The sequence below is a fragment of the Aulonocara stuartgranti genome, assembly GCF_965226115.1.
Source record: "Aulonocara stuartgranti genome assembly, chromosome: 3".
NCBI classification, from domain to species: Eukaryota; Metazoa; Chordata; class Actinopteri; order Cichliformes; family Cichlidae; genus Aulonocara; species Aulonocara stuartgranti.
Window position 1 is genome coordinate 10,596,628 of NC_138941.1, and position 20,807 is coordinate 10,617,434.

Here is a 20,807-nt window from a genome sequence, read left to right on the forward strand (position 1 = left end):
CTCTTTAAGCAGCCCGCTGTTTTCCAGCCCCGGGTCAAATGTGGAGCAAGGGCGCCACCCGGTGGACAAATAAAAAAATTACAACTCTAAGGCCAGTACTGCAAACGGAAACGGAAGCATAACCGATCACGATCGATTTGACCGTAATTTTTTTGCCGTGAAAAATAGCGTTTATAATGGGTTTCAATGGGGCACAAATCGACCACTAGGACCGATAGTGTAAGTTTATCGCTAGCTTAGCCACTGAAGCTAATTTCCGGAAGTCATACTGAAATTTTAACAGTAAATGTGACCGAACTTTTTTTTGCAGACTTTCGCTATATTCCATTCAACACAGTGCAAATGGCAGGTAATCAAAATTTGAAAATAGCCACAAATCGACCCAAGACCACCCAGAGGTTAATCATACTATTTCTATATATTTCTGCCAGGCAGCCAATCCTCTGTGTGAACTCAGACACATATCACATATCAGGGCCTGCACGGCTTCCCAGCCAGCCAATCATGTCTGAGGTCTTCCGTTTCCTCTCTCGTCATATCTCAGCGACGGTTGTACAAAGAGCAATGAAAATCGCAGTCAAAGTACAACAAAGTCCGCTGATTCACCCAGCACAAGAAATATGCCTCTAGTCCACCTAGTTTTTGAGTTACACAACGTTTTGTAACTCCAAAAAACGGCGTTTTTCGCCTCTCACCGCGATCTAATTCTGACTCCTCATCACCCTGTTTTTCAAGACGGCTCCTCTCTTTCCCAGTGGCGCAGTTGGTAATGACACGGGTCTGCAAGCCAAAGATCGTGGGTTCGATTCCACCTTGGTCAACATGTTTTTTTCCCTACAAATTAATACACTGTCACAGACCAGTAATTCATATTCATCATTTATTACAATTCTGCAAACTGTTATGATTTTACCAGCTTTTCTAATATGGACCTCACATTCTTAACACTCCATGGCACAAATACTCTTCCCTTTAGGCTCTGTGTATGTGTGTGTGTATCAATATTTCTCCCATTTTAAAGTATTACTCCTCTATAATTGTATTTCTGTTAAATCAAAGTACTTTTACTACATCTTAGTACTTCTGCTCAATCATAGTATTTCTGCTAAATCATAGTATTTCTGCTACTTTTTGGTACTTGTGCTAAATACAGTATTTCTGCTAAATCATACTATTTCTACTATATTATATTTTTCTTTCTAAATATAGCATTTCTGCTATATAATTGTATTTATGCTATGTTATAATATTTGTGCTAAACCAGAGTATTTGTGCTGAAACATAGTATTTCTGCCAAATGATAGTATTTCTGTCAAATTATAGTATTTGTGCTAAAACATAGTATTAATTTAAAATTACAATATTCATAGTTCATCACAGTGTCTCTGGTAAATAACAATATTTCTGCTAAGTTCTGCTATGCTATTGTATTTCTGCCAAGTATCATGTTTCCTCTAAGATATTGCAGTTCTGCTAAGTTATTACATTTTAGCAAACTTCTTTTGCTTCTGCAAAGTTTTTACAATTTCTGCAACTTTTCAGCTTTTTCAGCTAGTTTTTGCAGACAGCTTCAGCTTAAAGCATCCACACTGCATTTCCGCAGGAAATGCAAATTTTTCTAGTTATTATTATTATTCTTTTTCCGCCTGAAATTTTGGACCGTAACTCATCCCACAGTTTTGACACAAGCTTCATATATGTTATATCATTTTGTGCGGCTGGATCAGGAATGAGTTGCTATGCCTTTTGGTGTTTATTACTTCTATAGTTTTTTAAATATGAATATTTTAATGCAAGTTTTTGCCCATTGGAATGAATGGGAACGAACGAAAGTGAAACTTAACTTACTTTGTGGTGTGTTTGCTCACTCACTTAATTTGTGGTGTGTTGGCTCACTCTAGTGGTATGTCCCCGTATTTGGATTACCATAATGACGACAATATCAACGGCGCGCACAGCGTCGGTGCTTTCAGGAACCATTGGAATTCTTAAGGTTGCACGAAGCATTGAATAGTTACGGTAACGGCAAGGGTGTATGCTTGGTGGAAAACTGCATATCCCACAATTCAAAGCACGCCTCTACCAGTCAAACAATGGCGGCTGCCACTTGGTTTAATATATTCCTCTTATTTGTGTTTCTAGGTCACAAAGTAAACTTTTAAGATATTTTCAGGTGAGAATGTGGGTGTGTAAACGTCAAATATCTGCTCGTTTTGTCAAAACATCCCATATTGGCAACAGATTTTTCACGATGTTGCGCCGCTTCACTCAAAAGCACCCAGGCTTGGCTTTCAGTGAGGCGTCTCTAACTCCTTTCATCCCCGATAGCTCCGCAAACAGTCTTTGTCTTAGCTGGACTTATTTTTCGTTTATATGGGCCGATGATGCTGGTCGATGAGGAAAAACTAACTGAGTTGTTTGGTGGTGGCTAACGCGGAGCTAGCTAGCCACCGGTATGTGTCTCTTTCCCCTCATATGTGGGGAAAGAAACATGCGAGGCGGCCGCCGATCGACCGGTTTTCAGGTGAGAATGTAGGTGTGTAAACGTCAAATATCTGCTCGTTTTGTCAAAACATCCCATATTAGCAACAGATTTCTCACGATGTTGCTGCTAGCCGGCTAGCTAGTTAGCGCCGCTTCGCTCAAAAGCACCCAGGCTTGGCTTTCAGTGAGGCGTCTCTAACTCCTTTCACCCCCGATCGCTCCGCAAACAGTCTTTGTATTAGCTGGACTTATTTTTCGTTTATATGGGCCGATGATGCTGGTCGATGTGGAAAAAATAACTGAGTTGTTCATATACCGGTGGCTAGCTAGCTCCGCGTTAGCCACCGGTATATGTCTCTTCCCCTCGTATGCGGGGAAAGAAACATGCGAGGCGGCCACCGATCGACCGGTGGTGGCTAACGCGGAGCTCAATCGTGGATAAGGGGAACCCAATGCAGGAGAAGCAGGCGGCTGGTGAACTGAATTTCAGGTAAGACGTTATTAACTGCACTCTATTTGGGTCAGATATAAACCGAGTTTAGGTGTAGTTTATTTTCGTTGTGCTGACAGTTACAATAACTGTACTGCGTGCTAGCTAGCACCACGGAGTTTCTATACAGCTGTGCGCGCTAAGTTACTGATGTTGAACTTTATGACAGCCTCCCCTATTTTCAGGCGATAATGTAGGGGTGTAAACTTCAAATATCTGCTCGTTTTATCAAGAAGTCCCATATTTTATCAAGAAGTCCCATATCTCTCACGATGTTACTGCTAGCGCCGCATGGCAGCTAGTCGGCTAGCTGGCTAGGGCGGCTTGGCTGACACCCAGGCCGGGCTGACTGATACCCAGGCCGGCTCACGCTCTCGTTTCACCGCCGCATGGCAGCTAGCCGGCTAGCTGGCTAGCGCGGCTTGGCTGACACCCAGGTCGGGCTGGCTGACACCCAGGCTGGGCTGGCTGACACCCAGGCCCGCTCACGCTCTCCTGTCACCCCTAGTCTTTCGTGATGACTCTTGGTTGACTGCTGGACTTATTTTTCATTTATATGGGCTGGTGATTCGGTATGAGTGTCCGGTGAACTGAATGTCAGGTAAGACGTTATGTATATTTAAGGTAGTGACTGGAATAAGTCACAAGGTGTCGCTGTTGAGCTGCATATATGTTGTAAATTTTAGCAATTTTGACCATTTGTCCTCTGCAGGACACCGTAGTTCAGATTTCTCGTTCGCGTGGGCGCCATCTTGGTTCAGTGTTTACTGTGATGTGCAAAGGTAAGCACTGTCAGTGGCGAACTGCATTGGTTTTGTTTAAAAATAAGTGTTCCACTGTGTAAAATAGCGGTTTGTCATTTAAGCCGAGCATATATTTTGTTTATTGAGAGGTTCATGTATTGTCTGATGAGAGTATGAGACAAAGATATACTTTTCTTTCTTACTCTCATATAAAATATTTAGCTTTTATTAAATAGTTATCTGAATCTTACAACCAAAGTTTGTATAATAATACACAAGATTGGCTGTAGACCATTGTTAATCATTCAGAACACTGTGTAAAAATAACAAAAAACAAAAAGTGAATGAAAAGTGCATAAATATTTATTTTACGTGTTTGATGTGTGTGGCAGGGCGTGGTCTGCAGTGCCGCTGCAGGGGAGGTGGACCCACCTCAGCGATATCTGCAATCACGCCTCTCAGGTGTAAAGTCTGTGCTCTCTCTGCTTTTTTTTTTTTTTTTTTTTTTTTTTTTGTATGTGTCGGGCTGTGAGATGAAAAGCTACAGCCGGCTGTGTGGGTACAGCAACTATGTGTGAAAAGTGGTCCATAACGTAATGCTTCAAAGTGTGTTCATGCAAACATTGTCGGGTCTGCTTATGAACCTCTGCGCACAGCGTCTACAAATTGGGGCTGTACGAAGTCACCTCATCTTTACACAAAACTGTAAGCTGTCATCTGTGAGGCGCGAGCGGTGTTTGGTTTTACCATAGTTAATGGTGGAGAATGGCTGCTCTGCTGAGTTTTGCTCTCTGTAGCCGTTTGAATGGCAAACTATACTGATTAGCGGCGGCATAGGCACACTTAAAATTTCTTCAGAAATTTTCGCTTTCTAGTTTATTTTGTTGTTGTTTATAATCTGTGCCAGTGGGAGCATGTAAATGTTAAACAGAAGGGGTCCCAAGATGGAACCTTGGGGAACTCCACATGTGATACTTGTCTGCTCAGATGTGAAGTTACCTATTGATACAAAGTATTTCCTGTTTTCTAAGTATGTTTTGAACCAGTTTAGTACAGTTCCTGAAAGACCTGCCCAGTTATCCAGTCGTTTGAGTAATATGTTGTGGTCAACTGTATCAAATGCTGCACTGAGATCCAGTAAAACTAAGACTGACATTTTTCCACTGTCTGTATTCAGACATATGTCATTAAACACTTTGGTCAGAGCGGTTTCAGTGCTGTGGTTCTGTCTAAAACCTGACTGGAAGGCATCGTAGCAGTTATTCTGTTTTAAGAAGTAACTGAGCTGTTGAGAAACTGCTTTTTCAATGATCTTACTTAAAAACGGGAGATTTGAGATCGGCCTGTAGTTGTTCATTTGTGTCTTGTCAAGATTGTCCTTTTTCAGTATAGGTTTGATTACAGCAGTTTTTAGTGATTCTGGAAACACACCAGATAATAAAGAAAAGTTGACGATCTGTAACAGGTCTGACTCTAAAGTCTTTGAGACCTTTTTGAAAAAACTTGTTGGCAGGACATCTAAACAGCAGGAGGAGGAGTTCAGTTGACCTAAGATGTCCTCCAGGTCTTTGCTGTTAATCGGGTGAAACTGTTTCATGGTGTTTAAACTGTTTTTGGTGGACACAGTACATATCCTGGATCTGCTGTTGATGTACCAATTGCTTGTCTAATTTTTTGGATTTTTTCTGTGAAGAATTTGGCAAAGTCATTGCAGGCCATGGTCGAATGAAGTTCAGCTGCCACTGACACAGGAGGGTTTGTTAGCCTGTCAACTGTAGAAAATAAGACCCGAGCATTATGGCTGTTTTTAGTGATGATGTCAGAGAAGTAGGACCTCCTTGCATTCCTCAGTTGTAAATTATAATTGTGAAGTTTCTCTTTATAAATGTCATAATGAACCTGGAGGTTTGTTTTTCTCCATCTGCGCTCAGCTTTCCTACACTCTCTTTTTTCATTTTTCACCAGTGTGGAGTTTCTCCATGGAGACTTTTTCCTTCCAGAGATAACCTTCACCTTAATGGGAGCAATAGTGTCCATTACATTTAACATGTTAGCATTGAAGCTATTGACGAGCTCATTGACTGACCCTCTGGACAGGTCAGGTGTTAATGGGAAGACCTGGTTAAAAATTGCACTACTGTGTTCAGTTATACACTGTTTTGTGATCACTGTTGTTGATATATTTGTGTGGGCTGAGATTTTACTTTCAAAGAAAACACAGTAATGATCAGACAGGCCCACATCAGACACAGTAACCTTTGAAATGCTCAGGCCTTTGGAGATCAGTAGGTCAAGAGTGTGTCCTCTATTATGTGTGGCCTCTGTTACATGCTGAGTCAGCCCAAAGTTGCCCAGAGTGTTACTCAGGTCTTTAGTCCCTTTGTCCTGAGGGTTGTCCACATGAATGTTAAAATCCCCAACAATAATTACACAGTCAAAATCAACACAGATCACAGACAGCAGTTCACTGAGGTCATTAAAAAAGTCTGTGCAGTATTTGGGAGGCCTGTAAACATTAAGAAACACAACTTTGGATGGGGCCTTCAGCTGTAAAGCCACATATTCAAAAGACTGAAAAATTCCAGGAGATAGCTGCTTACATTGAAATGATTCATTTAATAAGACAGCAACCCCTCCTCCTCTCCTGCTCACCCTGGCCTCACTGATAAAACTGTAGTTAGGAGGGGTCGTCTCGATGAGAACAGCTCCACTGTTACTTTGGTCCAACCAAGTTTCAGTTAAAAACATAAAATCAAGGCTGTGCTCAGTGATTAAATCATTAATTAAAAATGTTTTCCCAGCTAAAGATCTAACGTTTAATAAAGCCAACTTAAGTGTTTTAGAGGCATTACTTGTCCCCTCGTGTTTGGGAGCAGTCTGTGGCACACAAGGTATGTTTACTATGTTTAAAGATCTTTTAGAGTGCACCTCTCTGTGTTTTGACCAGGCCACATGTCTCCTTCTGTCACCTAAAAGTACAGAGATTTTAAAACCTTCTAGTAAACAGGGTCCCAGCTTCTCCTGGGAAAAGTCACCACTGCCATAATCCTCATAGCCCGGACCCTTCACACATCACACATCAGACTGCGGAGACAGAGCGTGAAGGTGGTAAAGAGGAACTAAGGGGGGCGAGGCTGGGCAATGTGACTTCGATTGCTCTGTTGAGGGTGGGGCTCGATGGCGAACCTTTGGCCGCTCTGGTGGGGGGTTTATGGGGGACAAAAAGGGATTGGGACGGGGGGTAGATCTGAGCCCAGCATTGACCCGCTCCATCATCTCCTCAGTGAATTTCAGGTGTGGGGGGGAGGGAGAAAGGGAGGGGGAGGAGGGTGATGGCCTGTCAGGGGTTTGGGGGACTGGGGAAGGTTGTGGTCCCTTGTCCTGGTCGTTGGTGTTGTTGAGAGAGTTGGAGGCAAATAGGGACCCCTTTTCTTGCCTTTCTGAGGCTCTTCCCGGGTGGGGGCAAATGGAGCTCCTCCTCAAGGTTTCTGCTGGGCTTTGTCTGTTCTTGGAGTACTGTTTGTTCCTCTTTATGAGATAACTCCTCGTTTATCTCAGCCTTGGCACCAAGCACAGATGGATAACGTATGGAATAAAACAAGTTGGAGGTTTAATAAACTTAAACCTACACCATCCTCCCTATTCTGGTATTTTAAAGAGTACTTAGCGTAAATATTAAGCAACCTAACTAATAGGGTTCCAACTCCCAGCAACAACAAAAATAAATAAATAAAAAATAGGTAACCACCCCTCACGCGCCACCCCATGATGCTTAATCGACGTAATCAACCTTAATTTGATGCAGTGTGGAAAAAAAATGCACAGAAATCAATTATTTTTCAAGAAATATTAAATAGATTCAACATCTTTCTTCAACAAAATTGCAGACTGCACAGATGGTACCTTCCCAAAGGAAAAAGTACTATAGATTACTAGGGTATATATATTAGACTTAATAGTCACTATATACAGTAATTGACTTCTATTCATTTTACATCGAATTAAAACTTTGGGTGTCAGATAATTATTTATTAAAAGCTAGACATTTTAAATGAGAATAAGAAAGAAAAGTATGTCTTTGTGCCCCCTTTTCCCAGTTAATGCCCCCCTGGTTAAACTTTGCTAGATTCGCCCCTGCACAGTTACCAGCCGTCAGCTACATAGAAAAAGATCCTGGTGTAGAAAGTAATATTAAATAAATTGTAACAACAGCTTATCAAGCTTAAACGTGCTGCTGTTGTTCAGCCGCTGGTTTCCTCTTTCTGGTGCAAAGTGGGCCAAAAACAAACAAGAGAGACGGACTCGCGACAGAAAAGCCGATCAGCTGATCACTGAGCAGTTTCACGATTGAAGTAGCAGCCGGAGAGCGAGAGGCAGTCGCTTGTTAAGCTTAACGTGGGAAAGCTTTACAAACATTCAGAGATGGACTTACACACTTGCTTCACTTCTCTCGGGGATAACTTTGTTGGAGATGAAATGCCAGGTTGCTAGCGAAGCTCCACATGCTATCCAGACCACCGACGGTCCCGCATGCCACAGCCGCTCTATCACGTGATGCATACTGCTCCGACGTGCTAACGTTCTGAGGCGAGTTACGGCGTGTTGCAAGTTTTGTGAGGTGCTTTCATGATATTTAATGGATCGGATTACATTTTTTATTTTTCTCCGATATCCGATCCAGTAATTTAGGTCAGTATCGGACCGATACCGATACGTAATATCGGATCGGTCCATCTCTATTATAAATATGAATTTATTTTATTTTCAGTTGCTACAAATGGGACAGACATGACTGGGGGATAGGACAGGGAGAAAGAATGAAAGAAAGAGAGGGAGAGAAAGAAAACCAAAGGGGAGAAGAGACGGTGAGAAGGGGTGGAAGAAAGAAAAAAAAACCACAAACAAATAAAACACCTGGGTCACCTGTATGGAGGGAAAAAAACAGAAGAGAAAGCAAACAACAAAGAGCAATATAATAAAAAAAAACAGCACAATCACAATAAACTAGCTAGCCATAGATATCAATAGTTACTAAATAATAAACGATATTGTGCAGCACGCAAGATAAACAGCGCACAATGTGCTTTGAGGCAGCAGCCAAGAAAGCTGTAGTCCGCGTCTGTGAATATCCGTGTGTACACCTGTGTGCATACCTGTGTGGATCAGCATGCTTGCATTCCAAAGGTTTCTCCATGTAACGATCTGCTAGGGAGTGTGGGGGGGCCACAGCCCTGTCCTCCAGGGTATGAAGCAGGTATGGAGGAGATCAAACCTCCAGACATCCAGAGGCTCCCAGAGCACAAGAGACCAAGGAAGACCAACAGAGGGGCAGCCGCGCCACTGTCCCAGTAAGAGCTGAGGAGAGTCCCAGATGAGGGCTCACTCAGCAGCCGCGGAGCAGAAGCCAGGGGGAGTTGCAGTGACGCGCCCGTGAGCTCCGCCGGCAGCCAGCCGTGCCTGAGTGACCGAGCCCCAGGCTGAGAGGCCGGGGGCACCCCACCTTCGAAGTGGCCCGAGCGAGCCCCAGGCTCCAGGCCCCGATAAGCGGCCGCCAAGGAGTGAGCCGGTGTGTACCCGGATGCCCACCCCCAAACACAAAGAACCACCAATGCACCGACACCTGAGGGAGTCCGCCACCGGCAGGGGAAATGGTGGTGGTGGAGATAGGCCTCCAAACCTTGGAGGGCCTGAGATGTCCCCAGAGATGTGGCGTCTGATACCCAACCTGACATATAGACACAGACATACAGGAACACACAGACACAAACATCCATTCCCACCCTCATGCTCTCATATGCACTTACTCCACACTCAACCAATGTGGTTGGGACATAAAGAGACGCTGTACACACTCCCCAAGCGTACTCTACGAACCAGGTCTAGGTACCCTTGCCCCTGGAGGGGGGAACTGCACCCAGACCCAGGTGGTGTTACCCTTTTCCCTGTGGTGGGGAGAGGCAGACCGCCCTGACTCCGTAGCAGCAGGGAGGCCCCACACTCCAGACTGCAGTCGGACGGCCAACTCCTCCTAGCCCCCCCGCTCCAGCAGGCCGCAGAGAATGGGGGTGAGAGAAGACTCCAAGCCTCCCTCCACCCGCATCTTTGTAGTGTTGATGCATGTGTGTTCTAAGGTGCATTTAAAACCCAGGAGGGCATGGAGCTACCTGCCAGAGAGCAGCAGGTAAGCGCATAGTCCCTCCTGCTAGCCCTCAATGTCGCACGTGTATTTAAAATTGAGAGGTGGGCAACGACGCCAGGGGTGAGGTGTACAACCCTGATGGTAATTTAGACTCCGTGTATCGTGCCCACCCCCAAGATCCTATATGTATGTGTAATGAGAGTGTGAGTAATGTGAATGTCTAAGATGTGGGATAAAATTGAGGCAGAGGCAGCCAGAAGGGGACAGAGGGGTGGGGGGTAGCCTCCTCTGCACCCTGGTGACATACCCCTACTCCAAGGCCCTGCATGTGTGGGTGGTTGTGGTGGAGCGGGAAGAGGGAGGCAGCTGGAGATGGGGAGTGAAGGAAGGGAGGGGCAGGTGACCCCTCCCCGCGGCCAGCTCCCCCGCTGACCCCAGTAGGCACTCCCATACTCCGCGACCCGCCAGGGAAAGGGGGCCCAGGCCCATCCAGACCGGGACCCAGCGCAGCAGCGCCCCCCAGCCCCGGGACAGTCCACCCAACCCCACCACAGAGAAAACTGCACCCACCCCACCATCCACTCATCTTCCAGACTACATGAGACAATAGACACCCAGGCTGAGATCTTCCTCCACCTCTCCTGTATCTCCCCCTCCTGCAGAGAGTTCCTGAGGAGAGGAAAGCTCCTGCAAGGTGTGACAATCTCCCCCACCAGTTGAAGAGCCCCCCAGGTGGCTCGACGCACCGGCGGCACCCTGCGCCAGGGATGGGCCCCCATGCACCCACCCGCCCTCAACCCCGGCAACACACCAACCAGGATCCAAGGCCCCGAGGCCCGGCCAGGGCCCCAGCCCAGAGACGGAGCGCCCCCAGAACCTCACGCCCATCCCGGACCCACCCAGGGGCAGCCAGGCTACCAGGTCAGTAACCCACGTCCGTCAGCAAAGACCCTCCCTTAGCCCCGCTGCACGCAGCCACGAGGAAACAGTCACCTGAGAGCCAGAAGAGCCCCCAACCGGACATGACCGCTACCCCGGGTTGAGCCCCCCAAGGAAGATGCCTCCGGGGAACCCCCCGACGCCCTAAGCCTGTCCCTACCCCCACACCAATCACAACAGTGAAGGCGGGACCAAACTATGACCCCCCCCACCCCCACTAGGTGATGGAGCTGATCAAAGGAGCCCAGAGCAATTGATCTGATGTGGTGGCCGAGGCTGTATCAAGACTAATGTAATCTAATAGATAATTTCTATATTGGTTAGAATTAAGATTGTTTTTATTTTTCCAGTTCATGAGGACAGTTTTCTTGGCTATACATAGGGCAGTGAAAACCATATGGGCTATATTCTTTTCTGAAGTGACATTATCTAAGCTGCCCAACAAACACACTAAGGGGGAAGTTGGAATGTTACATTTCAGACATTTTGATAAGTCTTCACATATCTCGCGCCAAAACTTCTGCACTGGTGGACAGAACCAAAGAGCGTGAATGTAATTGTCTGGTGTATTGCCTTGACAGTGTGAGCAGTTGTTGGAAGATGTAAAGCCTATCTTGAACATCCGATGACCTGTATACTGCACTCTATGTAGTATTTTGTATTGTATTAATTGCAGACTGGGATTTTTAATCAATTTAAAGGTTTTTAAGCATACCTGAGACCAGAAGTTTTGGTCTAAACTGACTGATAAATCTGCTTCCCACTTTGCAATAGGAAGTGATATTGATTCATCTAATTTAGAAAGTGTTCTGTATATTTTAGATAATAATTTGGGGGATTTAAGAGTAAGGAAATGTGCCGCACTTGGTGGTGTTTGTAATTCAACTTGACTGATGTTAAATTTCTTTTTTACTATGGATTTAATTTGTTGATATTCTAAAAATCTTTTCTTGTTGATCCCATATTGTGCAACTAGTCTGTCAAATGGAATAAATTCTGTTCCCTCTAATGTATGTTCTAAGTGTTTAATTCCTTTACAACTCCATTCTGGGAAATTAATCATATTATTGTTTTGTAATATGTCAGGGTTATTCCAGATAGGTGTACGTTTGCATGGGATTAATGAAGACTTCGTTATTTTTAGAAACTCCCACCATGCTGTCAGAGAAAAGCTGATGTTGATACTTTTAAAGCATTCATGTCTTTTGATGTTTGAGCTAATAAATGGTAGGTCTGAAATCTCTAGATCCTTGCATAGTGCCTGTTCAACATCTAGCCAGGGCTCATCTAAGAAGGTATGTTTTAACAATTCCGAGATGAACTGAAGCCTGTTGGCTAAGAAGTATTGGTGAAAATTAGGCAGTTCTAATCCTCCTCTATCCCTTTTTTTTGTAGCATTTTTAAGCTGATATGCGGGGGTTTATCTTTCCAAAGGAATTTGGAAATATATGAATCCAGAGATCTGAACCAATCTTGTGATGTTTGTTAGGGATCATCAAAAATAAGTAATTTATTTTTGGCAAGATCATCATTTTTATAGTGGCGACCCTTCCCATGAGTGATATGGGTAAAGATTTCCATCTAGTCAGATCGCCTTCTACTTTCTTTAGAAGTGGGATGTGGTTTAATTTAGTTAAGTCTGAAAGCTTAGGAGAAACATTAATACCTAAATATTTAATAGTTCCGGATTGCAGTGGGGCAGAGGAAGTATTATGGAAGGAGCAGTTAATGGGGAGAACTGTAGATTTTGGCCAGTTAATTGAATAATCTGAAACTCTTGAAAACCAGTTTATTAGAGTAATTACCTCAGAGAGGTTGGTTTGTGTGTTTTGCAGAAAAAGCAACACATCATCCGCATAGAGACTGATTTTATGTTCTATGTTCTTACATTTTATGCCCTTAATTGTTGTAGCCTGTCTAAATGCTGCTGCTAGAGGTTCGATAAAAATTGCAAAAAGTGAAGGAGAGAGTGGGCATCCCTGTCTGGTGCCCCTCAGGAGACAGAAGCTGGAGGATGTCTGGTCATTTGTTCTGATAAGAGCTGTTGGGGAATTGTATAATATTCTTATCCAGTTTATGAAAGAGTTTCCAAAACCAAATTTGTGTAAAGTTGCGAATAAAAATTTCCAGTTAACTCTGTCAAATGCTTTTTCTGCATCTAGAGATAATATTATGGTTTCAACGTTTTTATTGTATGAGTAGTCTATTAAATTAAGTAATCTACGAGTGTTTGTTGAGGAGTGCCGACCTTTTATGAAACCAGTTTGGTCAGGATGAATTAAGAGGGGGGTTATTTTCTCTAATCTCTTTGAGAGAGCTTTGCAGATTATTTTAAGGTCTACATTTAAAAGAGAAATTGGACGATAGCTTGAGGGAAATAAAGGGTCTTTGCCTGGTTTTAGCAGGAGACTAATGTTGGCAGAGTTCATATTTGGTGGTAGTCTGCCATTTTCCTCGATTTCCTGCAACATTCCGTGGAATACTGGTGCCAGAATTGTCCAGAATTCTTTGTAGAATTCTGCAGGGAAGCCGTCTGGACCTGGAGCCTTATTATTGGGCATACTTATCAGGGCTTCCTGGAATTCACTTGGCGTCAGTGGCGAATCCAGTTCCATTGCTTGACTGTCTAGTAATTTTGGAAGAGTAAAGTTGTCAAGAAACAGGTCAATTTCATTTTTAGATGGGTTTATTTGTGGTGAGTATAAAGTTTCATAGAAATCCCTAAAAATGTTGTTTATTCTTCCAGGGTCATATATTGTGTTCCCCGATAAATCTTTAGCAGCACATATAGTTGTTTTTTTCTTTCTTTATTTTTAACTGGTTAGCTAGAAATCGACCTGATTTGTTACTGTGTTCAAAATTCTGCAAGCGAAGTCTTTGTATAAGGAATTGTGTGGTTTTTTTTTATTAATAGTTTCATTTAATTCTAGTTTTGTCTTGCGTATTTTGTTCAATGTTTCCTGATCTTGGTCGCACGCGTAGGCTTCTTCTAGTGATTTGATGGTTTTTTCTAATTCCTGAATATTTTTGTTTTCTTCTTTCTTTTTGTGTGATGAGAAAGAAATTATTTTACCTCTCATCACAGCTTTCCCTGCTTCCCATAGAACAGAAGCAGATATTCCGGGAGTGTCATTAAAGTCTAAATATGAAGTCCATTCCTTTGTAAAATATTTAATAAAGTCTTCATCTTTAAGCAGTGATGTATTAAATCTCCAGTTTTTACTTGGCGTAGTATTATTCTTGTGCATTAGTGTTAAAGATACAGAAGCATGATCGCTGACAGCTATAGGATGAATCTCAGTGTCTGAAATGTCGCTCAGCAGTGAGCTGCTGACCAAAAAATAATCCAGACGAGAGTAAGAGTGATGAACATGCAAGAAAAAAGTATATTCCTTACTGTTGGGGGGGAAGGGAGCGCCATGCATCGCGAAGGCCAAAGTCGCTCATATACTGTTTGATTATATTTGTGGATTGCCAATTGCGCTGAGTTCCTGTTGTGTTGAGCCTATCCATTTCTTCATTTAGTCCAAGGTTGAGGTCACCGCCAAGAATGAGTGCGCAATCGAGGTGTTCAGAGAGTGTACTAAAAAATCCGTGGAAGAATGAGGGTTCATCAACATTTGGACCATATATACTTACAATACATAGTTTTTTGTTCAATATTGATAGTTTAATAATTAGAAATCTACCCTCTGGATCTATAACTGTATCGAGTACTGTAAAATTAACATTTTTATGTATTAAAATTGCTACTCCCCGTTGTCTAGAATTATAACAGGCTGCAAACACGTTAGGAAACTCAGGTGTTTTAAGTTCGTTTAAACCTGTGATAGGTCTGTGAGTTTCTTGTAATAAAACAACATCTGCCTGTAGTTTTTTAAGCTGGTTAAATATCTTTAACCTCTTTCCTCTGGTGCCAGCTCCATTTACATTCCATGTGACAAACCTCAGCATGCCCATAATTGTGTGTGTATGTCTAATGATGTACGCTGGGTGTTTCGTTTAGACAGGTGGAGAGAGTGTGGAAACATCCCTTGTTTGTAAATACAAAGAGAGAGAGAAAAAGTGTGGTGAGAGGCTCCATAAGTCTGACTATGTGTGTGAATATTCACTAATATGAACAAGCGTGGCTTGTGTTATGTGTCCTGCAAGTCTGTGCGTGCTGTGAGGCTGTTGTGAATGTGCTGCCGTTGAGCGGATGTGTTTGCGTGATCGTGGTGTGAAAATATGGAGAAATAGAGGGTGTTGTTCGTAGGTGAGTGGGGAAGTAGGTGAACACAGCAGTGAAAGACAAGAGAAAGAAAGAAACCACATGAACTGTGAGCAACAACAAAAAAAGGAAACGAAACAGAAACATTCCAATTAAAGTAATGACGGAGGGTGACGGTGTTATATCTGCTATGACATCCTACTGATATTACTAGGTTAAACCCATTTTAGAGGAGAAAGTGTGAATGAATAAGAAAAGAGTGTAGCGGGTTCTTATCTGGAATCAATCAATCAATCAAGCTTTTATTCGTCACATGCAGGTTGCCCTGCAGTGAAATGGGACCCCCCCCCCCCGACCGTACATATATAACACAAACATTACATGGGGATACAGGTCGGAGATTGGTAGAATCAGAAAAACATTGAAATATACACTACAGTGGGGAAAGTACAAGAGGAAAAAAAGAGACCCCTACTCATGCTATGATTCCATGGTAGGACAGCATGAGAACAGGAAACAAAAAAACTCCTCTGCACAAAAAGCACATAAATGTCCACAGCACAACATTGTGAAGACATGACAAGCCACAGGGGTGGGAGGGGGGTGAGGGGTAATCCGAAGCGAACACAGCAGCCGCCCCGCACAGCGCTACCATTCCAGCGCGGCACGCAGACCCGCCGTGTTCCCTCGCAGGAAACAAGCATCGAAGGCGTTGGGAAGGGAGGGGGGATGAGTGCGTGCTTATCAGTGTAAGTGTATGTGTGTGCGTGTCCATAGTTCAGCTGAGACAGTGTCCTTCGGCCTATCAGGCTAAGTAAACAGTCCTCCAGCCGATCCAGGTGTCCTTCATGGGATGGGAAGAATAGTCATCACACAGTCGTTATCAGGGAGTTGTTTTGGTGGGCTCCAGCCTTGGGCCTGAGCAGCTGGCGCCGTGGTGTCCAAATGTAGAATATTGTTGATTTCTCCTTTATGCGAGCAGCGAATTTAGCACTCTGACACTGGGGCCTCGATTTCCCGTTGGAGAGCCGCGAGCCTCCCCATGATGGTATCAAGCTTCTGTTCCGTGGTGTTCTCGTTCTTTTGGTTCTGAGACCCCACAGCTGCAGTGAACCGTTCTGCGATGTTATCCAACTTTCGCTCAAGGGTGTTATTGTGAGCAGGCCCCTCTCTGATGTATCCCATCATACGCTCAATGGTGTTAGTTTGAGTCTTCACGGCAGCTGTAAGCGTCTCCAAGGTGTTAACCATGCTGCGTTCGGTGTGGGAGGCCGCGCCTCGTCCCATCGCTTCAATTCCAGCGGTCAGCTTAGGGGGGGTTTGAACAGCTGATTCCGCTCTCTTATTTCTCCGATAAGTCAGGGCCAAGCCAGCTCCGATCAGCAAGAACCCTGTTATCATGGTTCCGAATAGGTAAATATCCTCAGCGTCCTCGATAGACAGTCCCGCCAGGCACAAGATCCTCCAGGTCTGCCACCCATCCATCGTGTATCCGGCAGGGAAAGTCCCTCCAGGGCACTCGGGCTCTCCCGAGCCCAGACTTCTCGTTGAGAAGAGGGTGTCAATAGCATTCAGAGACCAGTTGATCAAATCCATAATTCTCTGTTAGGTTTTAGAGAACGACAGTGAGAGACTGTTCGAGGGAAAAATAGTGCACACGAGACAAGACAGGACACAAGAGGCTAAGCAGGGAAGATAAGGGGAAGGAGGAGAGGAGAAAAGTGCGACCGCCTTCACCGAGAGCCAAGAAAGAGAGTCAATATAACCACGGTGTGGTGCCGGGGTCGGTAGAGCTGTCCGTCCACGGCGATGACAGCACGGGAGCCTTTCTGGATGAAGCTACGTCGAACTGGGAACAGGACCTTGCATCGTTCCAGGATCTCTTTGGGGAACTGGTCGTTCACGCTGAAGTCCGTTCCTTTCAGCTCTCTGCCGCAACTCTTCACCTGTTCCTTCTGTTTGAATTGACCGAATTTGGCCACAATAGGCCGTGGTCTCCCGGTCCGCGACCTCACGGTGTCCTCCGGCAGCTTCAGGTGGATTTTAATGAAGCTGTTCACCGTTGCCTCCGCGTCCTCTCCGGCAGATTCTGGAATACCAGAAAACACAAGACTATCTCTCATGCTACGGGCTTGTAGATCGATAACGGACTCTTTTATTTTTTTATTTTCAATGTTCAGCTGGGTCACGTTATCGGTGAGAGATTTGACCAACTCCCGTAGAGTGGTATTTTCAGCGGCAAGCGTTTCCACCTGCTGCTGGCTGAATTCCAGGGATTCTCTCAGAGATTTAAATTCCCGGTGTAAAATCTCCACCAGGGACAGCCTCGCATTGAAACTGGACAATCGCTTGTCGATTGACTCCAGGATGTCTACGATGTCTTTGCCGGCGGGCAATGTTGTACCGGGGGAGTCTGCCGGGCGACATCTCTTCGATGACGGCGTCTCAATTTTGGTCGGGGAGGATGCACTGAGGGCCTTCTTCATTACTAAATCTTGAAAACAGCGGTCGATGTAATCTTTGAGAGCGTCTAAACACCCCCCGTTGTCCTCCAGGGTGTTAGAGATGATAGAACAGATGTTGTTAGTTATATGACAATTGATTAGTATATTTGGTAATACTGAAGCTTGAAAAACCTTTGTTAAACTCTATGCTACCATTTGCTTTTTTTTTTTTTTTTCCGCCAATTCTCCGGCGTCTGACGTCACCTACAACATGGGTCGCTTACCTTACTCGTCACTTCCGTCACTTACTTTCCAAACGCCAGATCTGAATGAGGGTGGGGGAGGTTCAATTTGCCATGTTGCAAGGAGAGCTTAACTTCTGTCTCCCTGCACTCTTCATTCTGGCAATGCTGTCTGTGTTGAACGCTCAGTGGATCTGCGTTCGACAGTGCAGCCTAGGCGGAGTAGTCAAAAGCAGATTCACTGAGCGCTCAACACAGACAGCATCGTCAGACGGAAAGTTGATAAAATAAATTTCAAATTTTGTATTGTTCGATACATATGCGTACGAACCAAAAGCACTGTATCGAACGGTTCAATATCGATGCGAGTATCGTTGCACCCCTAGTATTTATATTGTTATCTTGTCATTTTAGCCTGACTGTTTGGAACAACTCTGCTCATTAAACTGTGTTAGCATGTTAGCAATTCTACTGCATGGAAAAGCAGCTCTGAGTGATTATTCAGATTTTCCTTTCAGTTATGATTTTAGTATTACTGTAGTATTATGGTGGTAGTATTGTAGTTATTGCAGCCCAGTAAACTGAGTGTGTTAACTGAAACAGTCAAATGTAGTTGGACGTCTGCAGAGATGCTCTTTATTTCAGGCGATGTTCAGGATACAAATGTTGAAGGACTGACTTACACTGTCTTTGTGTCTTTGTTTAGAAGCAGAGCGACACAGATGGATCCAGTTCTCAACCCTGTCATCACTGTGGTGGTGGGAAAGACTTTCATTGTGACCTCTGTGGAAAAACTTTCAGTCGGCAAAAGACCCTAAAAGTACATCAACATAGACACACTGGAGACAAACTGAAATACTGCAAAGAATGTGGGAGAAGCTTCACCACACCAAGTGATTTAAAACGACATGAACTGATTCACAGTGGGGTTAAAAAGCACCTCTGTGATCAGTGTGGGTCATCCTTCACCACTGCAAGGGACCTTAAATCACACAAACGAGTCCACACAGGAGAGAAACCACACAAGTGCAGACACTGTGAGAGAAGCTTCTCACATTCAGGTAATCGTAACATTCATGAACGTGCACACATGGAAGGAAACTACAGCTGTGACCAGTGTGACAAGAGCTTCAGGAATCTCAGTTCATACTCTGAACACAAACGATCCCACGTTACTAATAAACTGTTTCACTGTTACCAATGTGCCCAAACATTCACCTCATTGTCTGCTCTGTGCAAACATCAGCGCGATCACTCAGGGCTGAAATCACTCCCATCACTGGATCACAGTGAATCTGAAGACACAGAAAGATCCTCTGGTTTCTGTGTCAGACTCAAAAAGCTTGAGATCAGGCTCCACAGAGTTCAGATAGAATCATTTAAACTTGTGTTGAACTGAACTGGTTGCTGGGCTGAACTTCTACATAATACAGATCTACATGGGATCTTCTTTTGTTTTTTACTGAGTCAGTTTTGTCCTTTTTTTCTCTGTCCTGGTTTTGCTCGTCTGTAAATGATTGAAACTCAGTCAAATAGTTCATTGTTCTCCAGCAAAACGTTTTGGAAACTCATGTTTAACCTTTAAAACTCTGACATGTTTTAGCACACAAGGCTTCATCGGGGAGTTCACTCATGATTGGACCATGAGAATAAAGGTTTTTAGTGGTTTTATTATAAAGGTTTTATTATTATATAACAATGTTAATAATAATATCAATAACATTGAGGCACATTGTGTGGAGGAGGTTCAGTCATATCCTGATCATCCAGACAGATTTGATGGTTTTTATCCTCACCTGCTGTGTAGAAATGGTCTGACTGGTCGCTGTTACTGGGAGGTCGAGTGGAGAGGAAGAGTTTATATATCAGTGAGTTACAGAAGCATCAGAAGGAAAGGAGGCAGAGACTGTGTGTTTGGAAACAATGATCAGTCCTGGAGTCTGAGCTGCTCTGATGATGGTCCTCGTTCTGTCAGGCACAATAACAGACTAACATCCATCTCCTCCTCCTCCGTCTCTAACAGAGCAGCAGTGTATGTGGACTGTCCTGCTGGCACTCTGTCCTTCTACAGAGTCTCCTCTGACACTCTGATCCACCTCCACACCTTCAACACCACATTCACTCAAACTCTTTATCCTGGGTTTATGGTCTGGTCTGGTTCCTCAGTGTCCCTGTGCTGAGTGGAGTGTAAAGAGTGTCTCCTGTTACAGAAACACATAGTTCAGTCTGTACATGTCTGTCTCTTTCACTCACAAACATGTTTTCAGATTCATGGATTCAATCAGTTGATGTTTGAAACTCTTCTAAATGATTCCTTGTAAACTTCTTCCTCTTCAGTCACAAACAAACAGGAAGTGATGTCACATGTGTTCCTGTCCACACAGCAGAATGAGTCTATTGCTGACAGTGATGTACAAACAGAGTGAGCATTTCTGAGGCCCAAAATAAACTGAGTAGTTCACTGAATGAACAATGGACTGTGAGCTCAGTTCCTTCATCATTAGTATGGATTATATATGTATATGTATTATATTAGTATCATATATATCAGGTGCTGCTGCTTTCAGTCATTGTGCAAATGTGCTGTTTGTAAGGTTGTAAAGCTGCAGTCAGCTGAGACTGAAGAAGTCACCTGATCAGTGAGCAAACGTTTCTGAAAACGTCCAGATGAACAGAATCAACCTTTTGGGATCAGCCAGCAATGCAGCATCATTGTTGTTCAGCTTCAGAGGTTTGCAGGAATGAACTGATGACCAGAAACAGCTGCAAAGTCCAAGAAAATACCAGCTGGAGTTCAGCTGCATTTGAAGAAGTCAAAGAAAAGTAAGGATGGCAAAGGGCGACGTTTTCTTCCAAAGAGCTGCAAACATGGTCGACGCCTCATTAGAAGAATCATCTGGACATTTGTGAGGAACTCTAACCAAGAAAGCAACGTCACACAGATCCAACAGACAGTTTCCATGACTGCAAGTGTTGAGTGGAAAAATGCTACATTACATTATTGCATCCTCTCACCACAGGAGGCGCTGTTGGCACCACTGATTGCTGATCAGCTGTTCTCTGATGATCTGATTGATACTGTGAATAACGGGACTCACTGAACTCTGTGACACAGT

At 44.1% G+C, this 20,807-nt stretch overlaps 1 protein-coding gene across 3 annotated transcripts in view; it reads left to right on the forward strand.

The window, feature by feature from the left end:
• LOC309702258 (uncharacterized protein) overlaps positions 1-20,807 on the forward strand; it is an 89,969-nt gene extending 69,162 nt beyond the window's left edge. For 2 of the 3 annotated variants that reach the window (XM_082526825.1, XM_082526826.1), the window contains exon 4: positions 18,398-20,807. In XM_082526825.1, the coding sequence (XP_082382951.1) occupies positions 18,398-19,090 (693 nt within the window). In that variant the 3' untranslated portion in view covers positions 19,091-20,807. Of the gene's footprint in view, positions 1-10,518; positions 11,791-18,397 lie in introns of those variants that run through there. The other variant, XM_082526827.1, reaches the window with a different exon arrangement.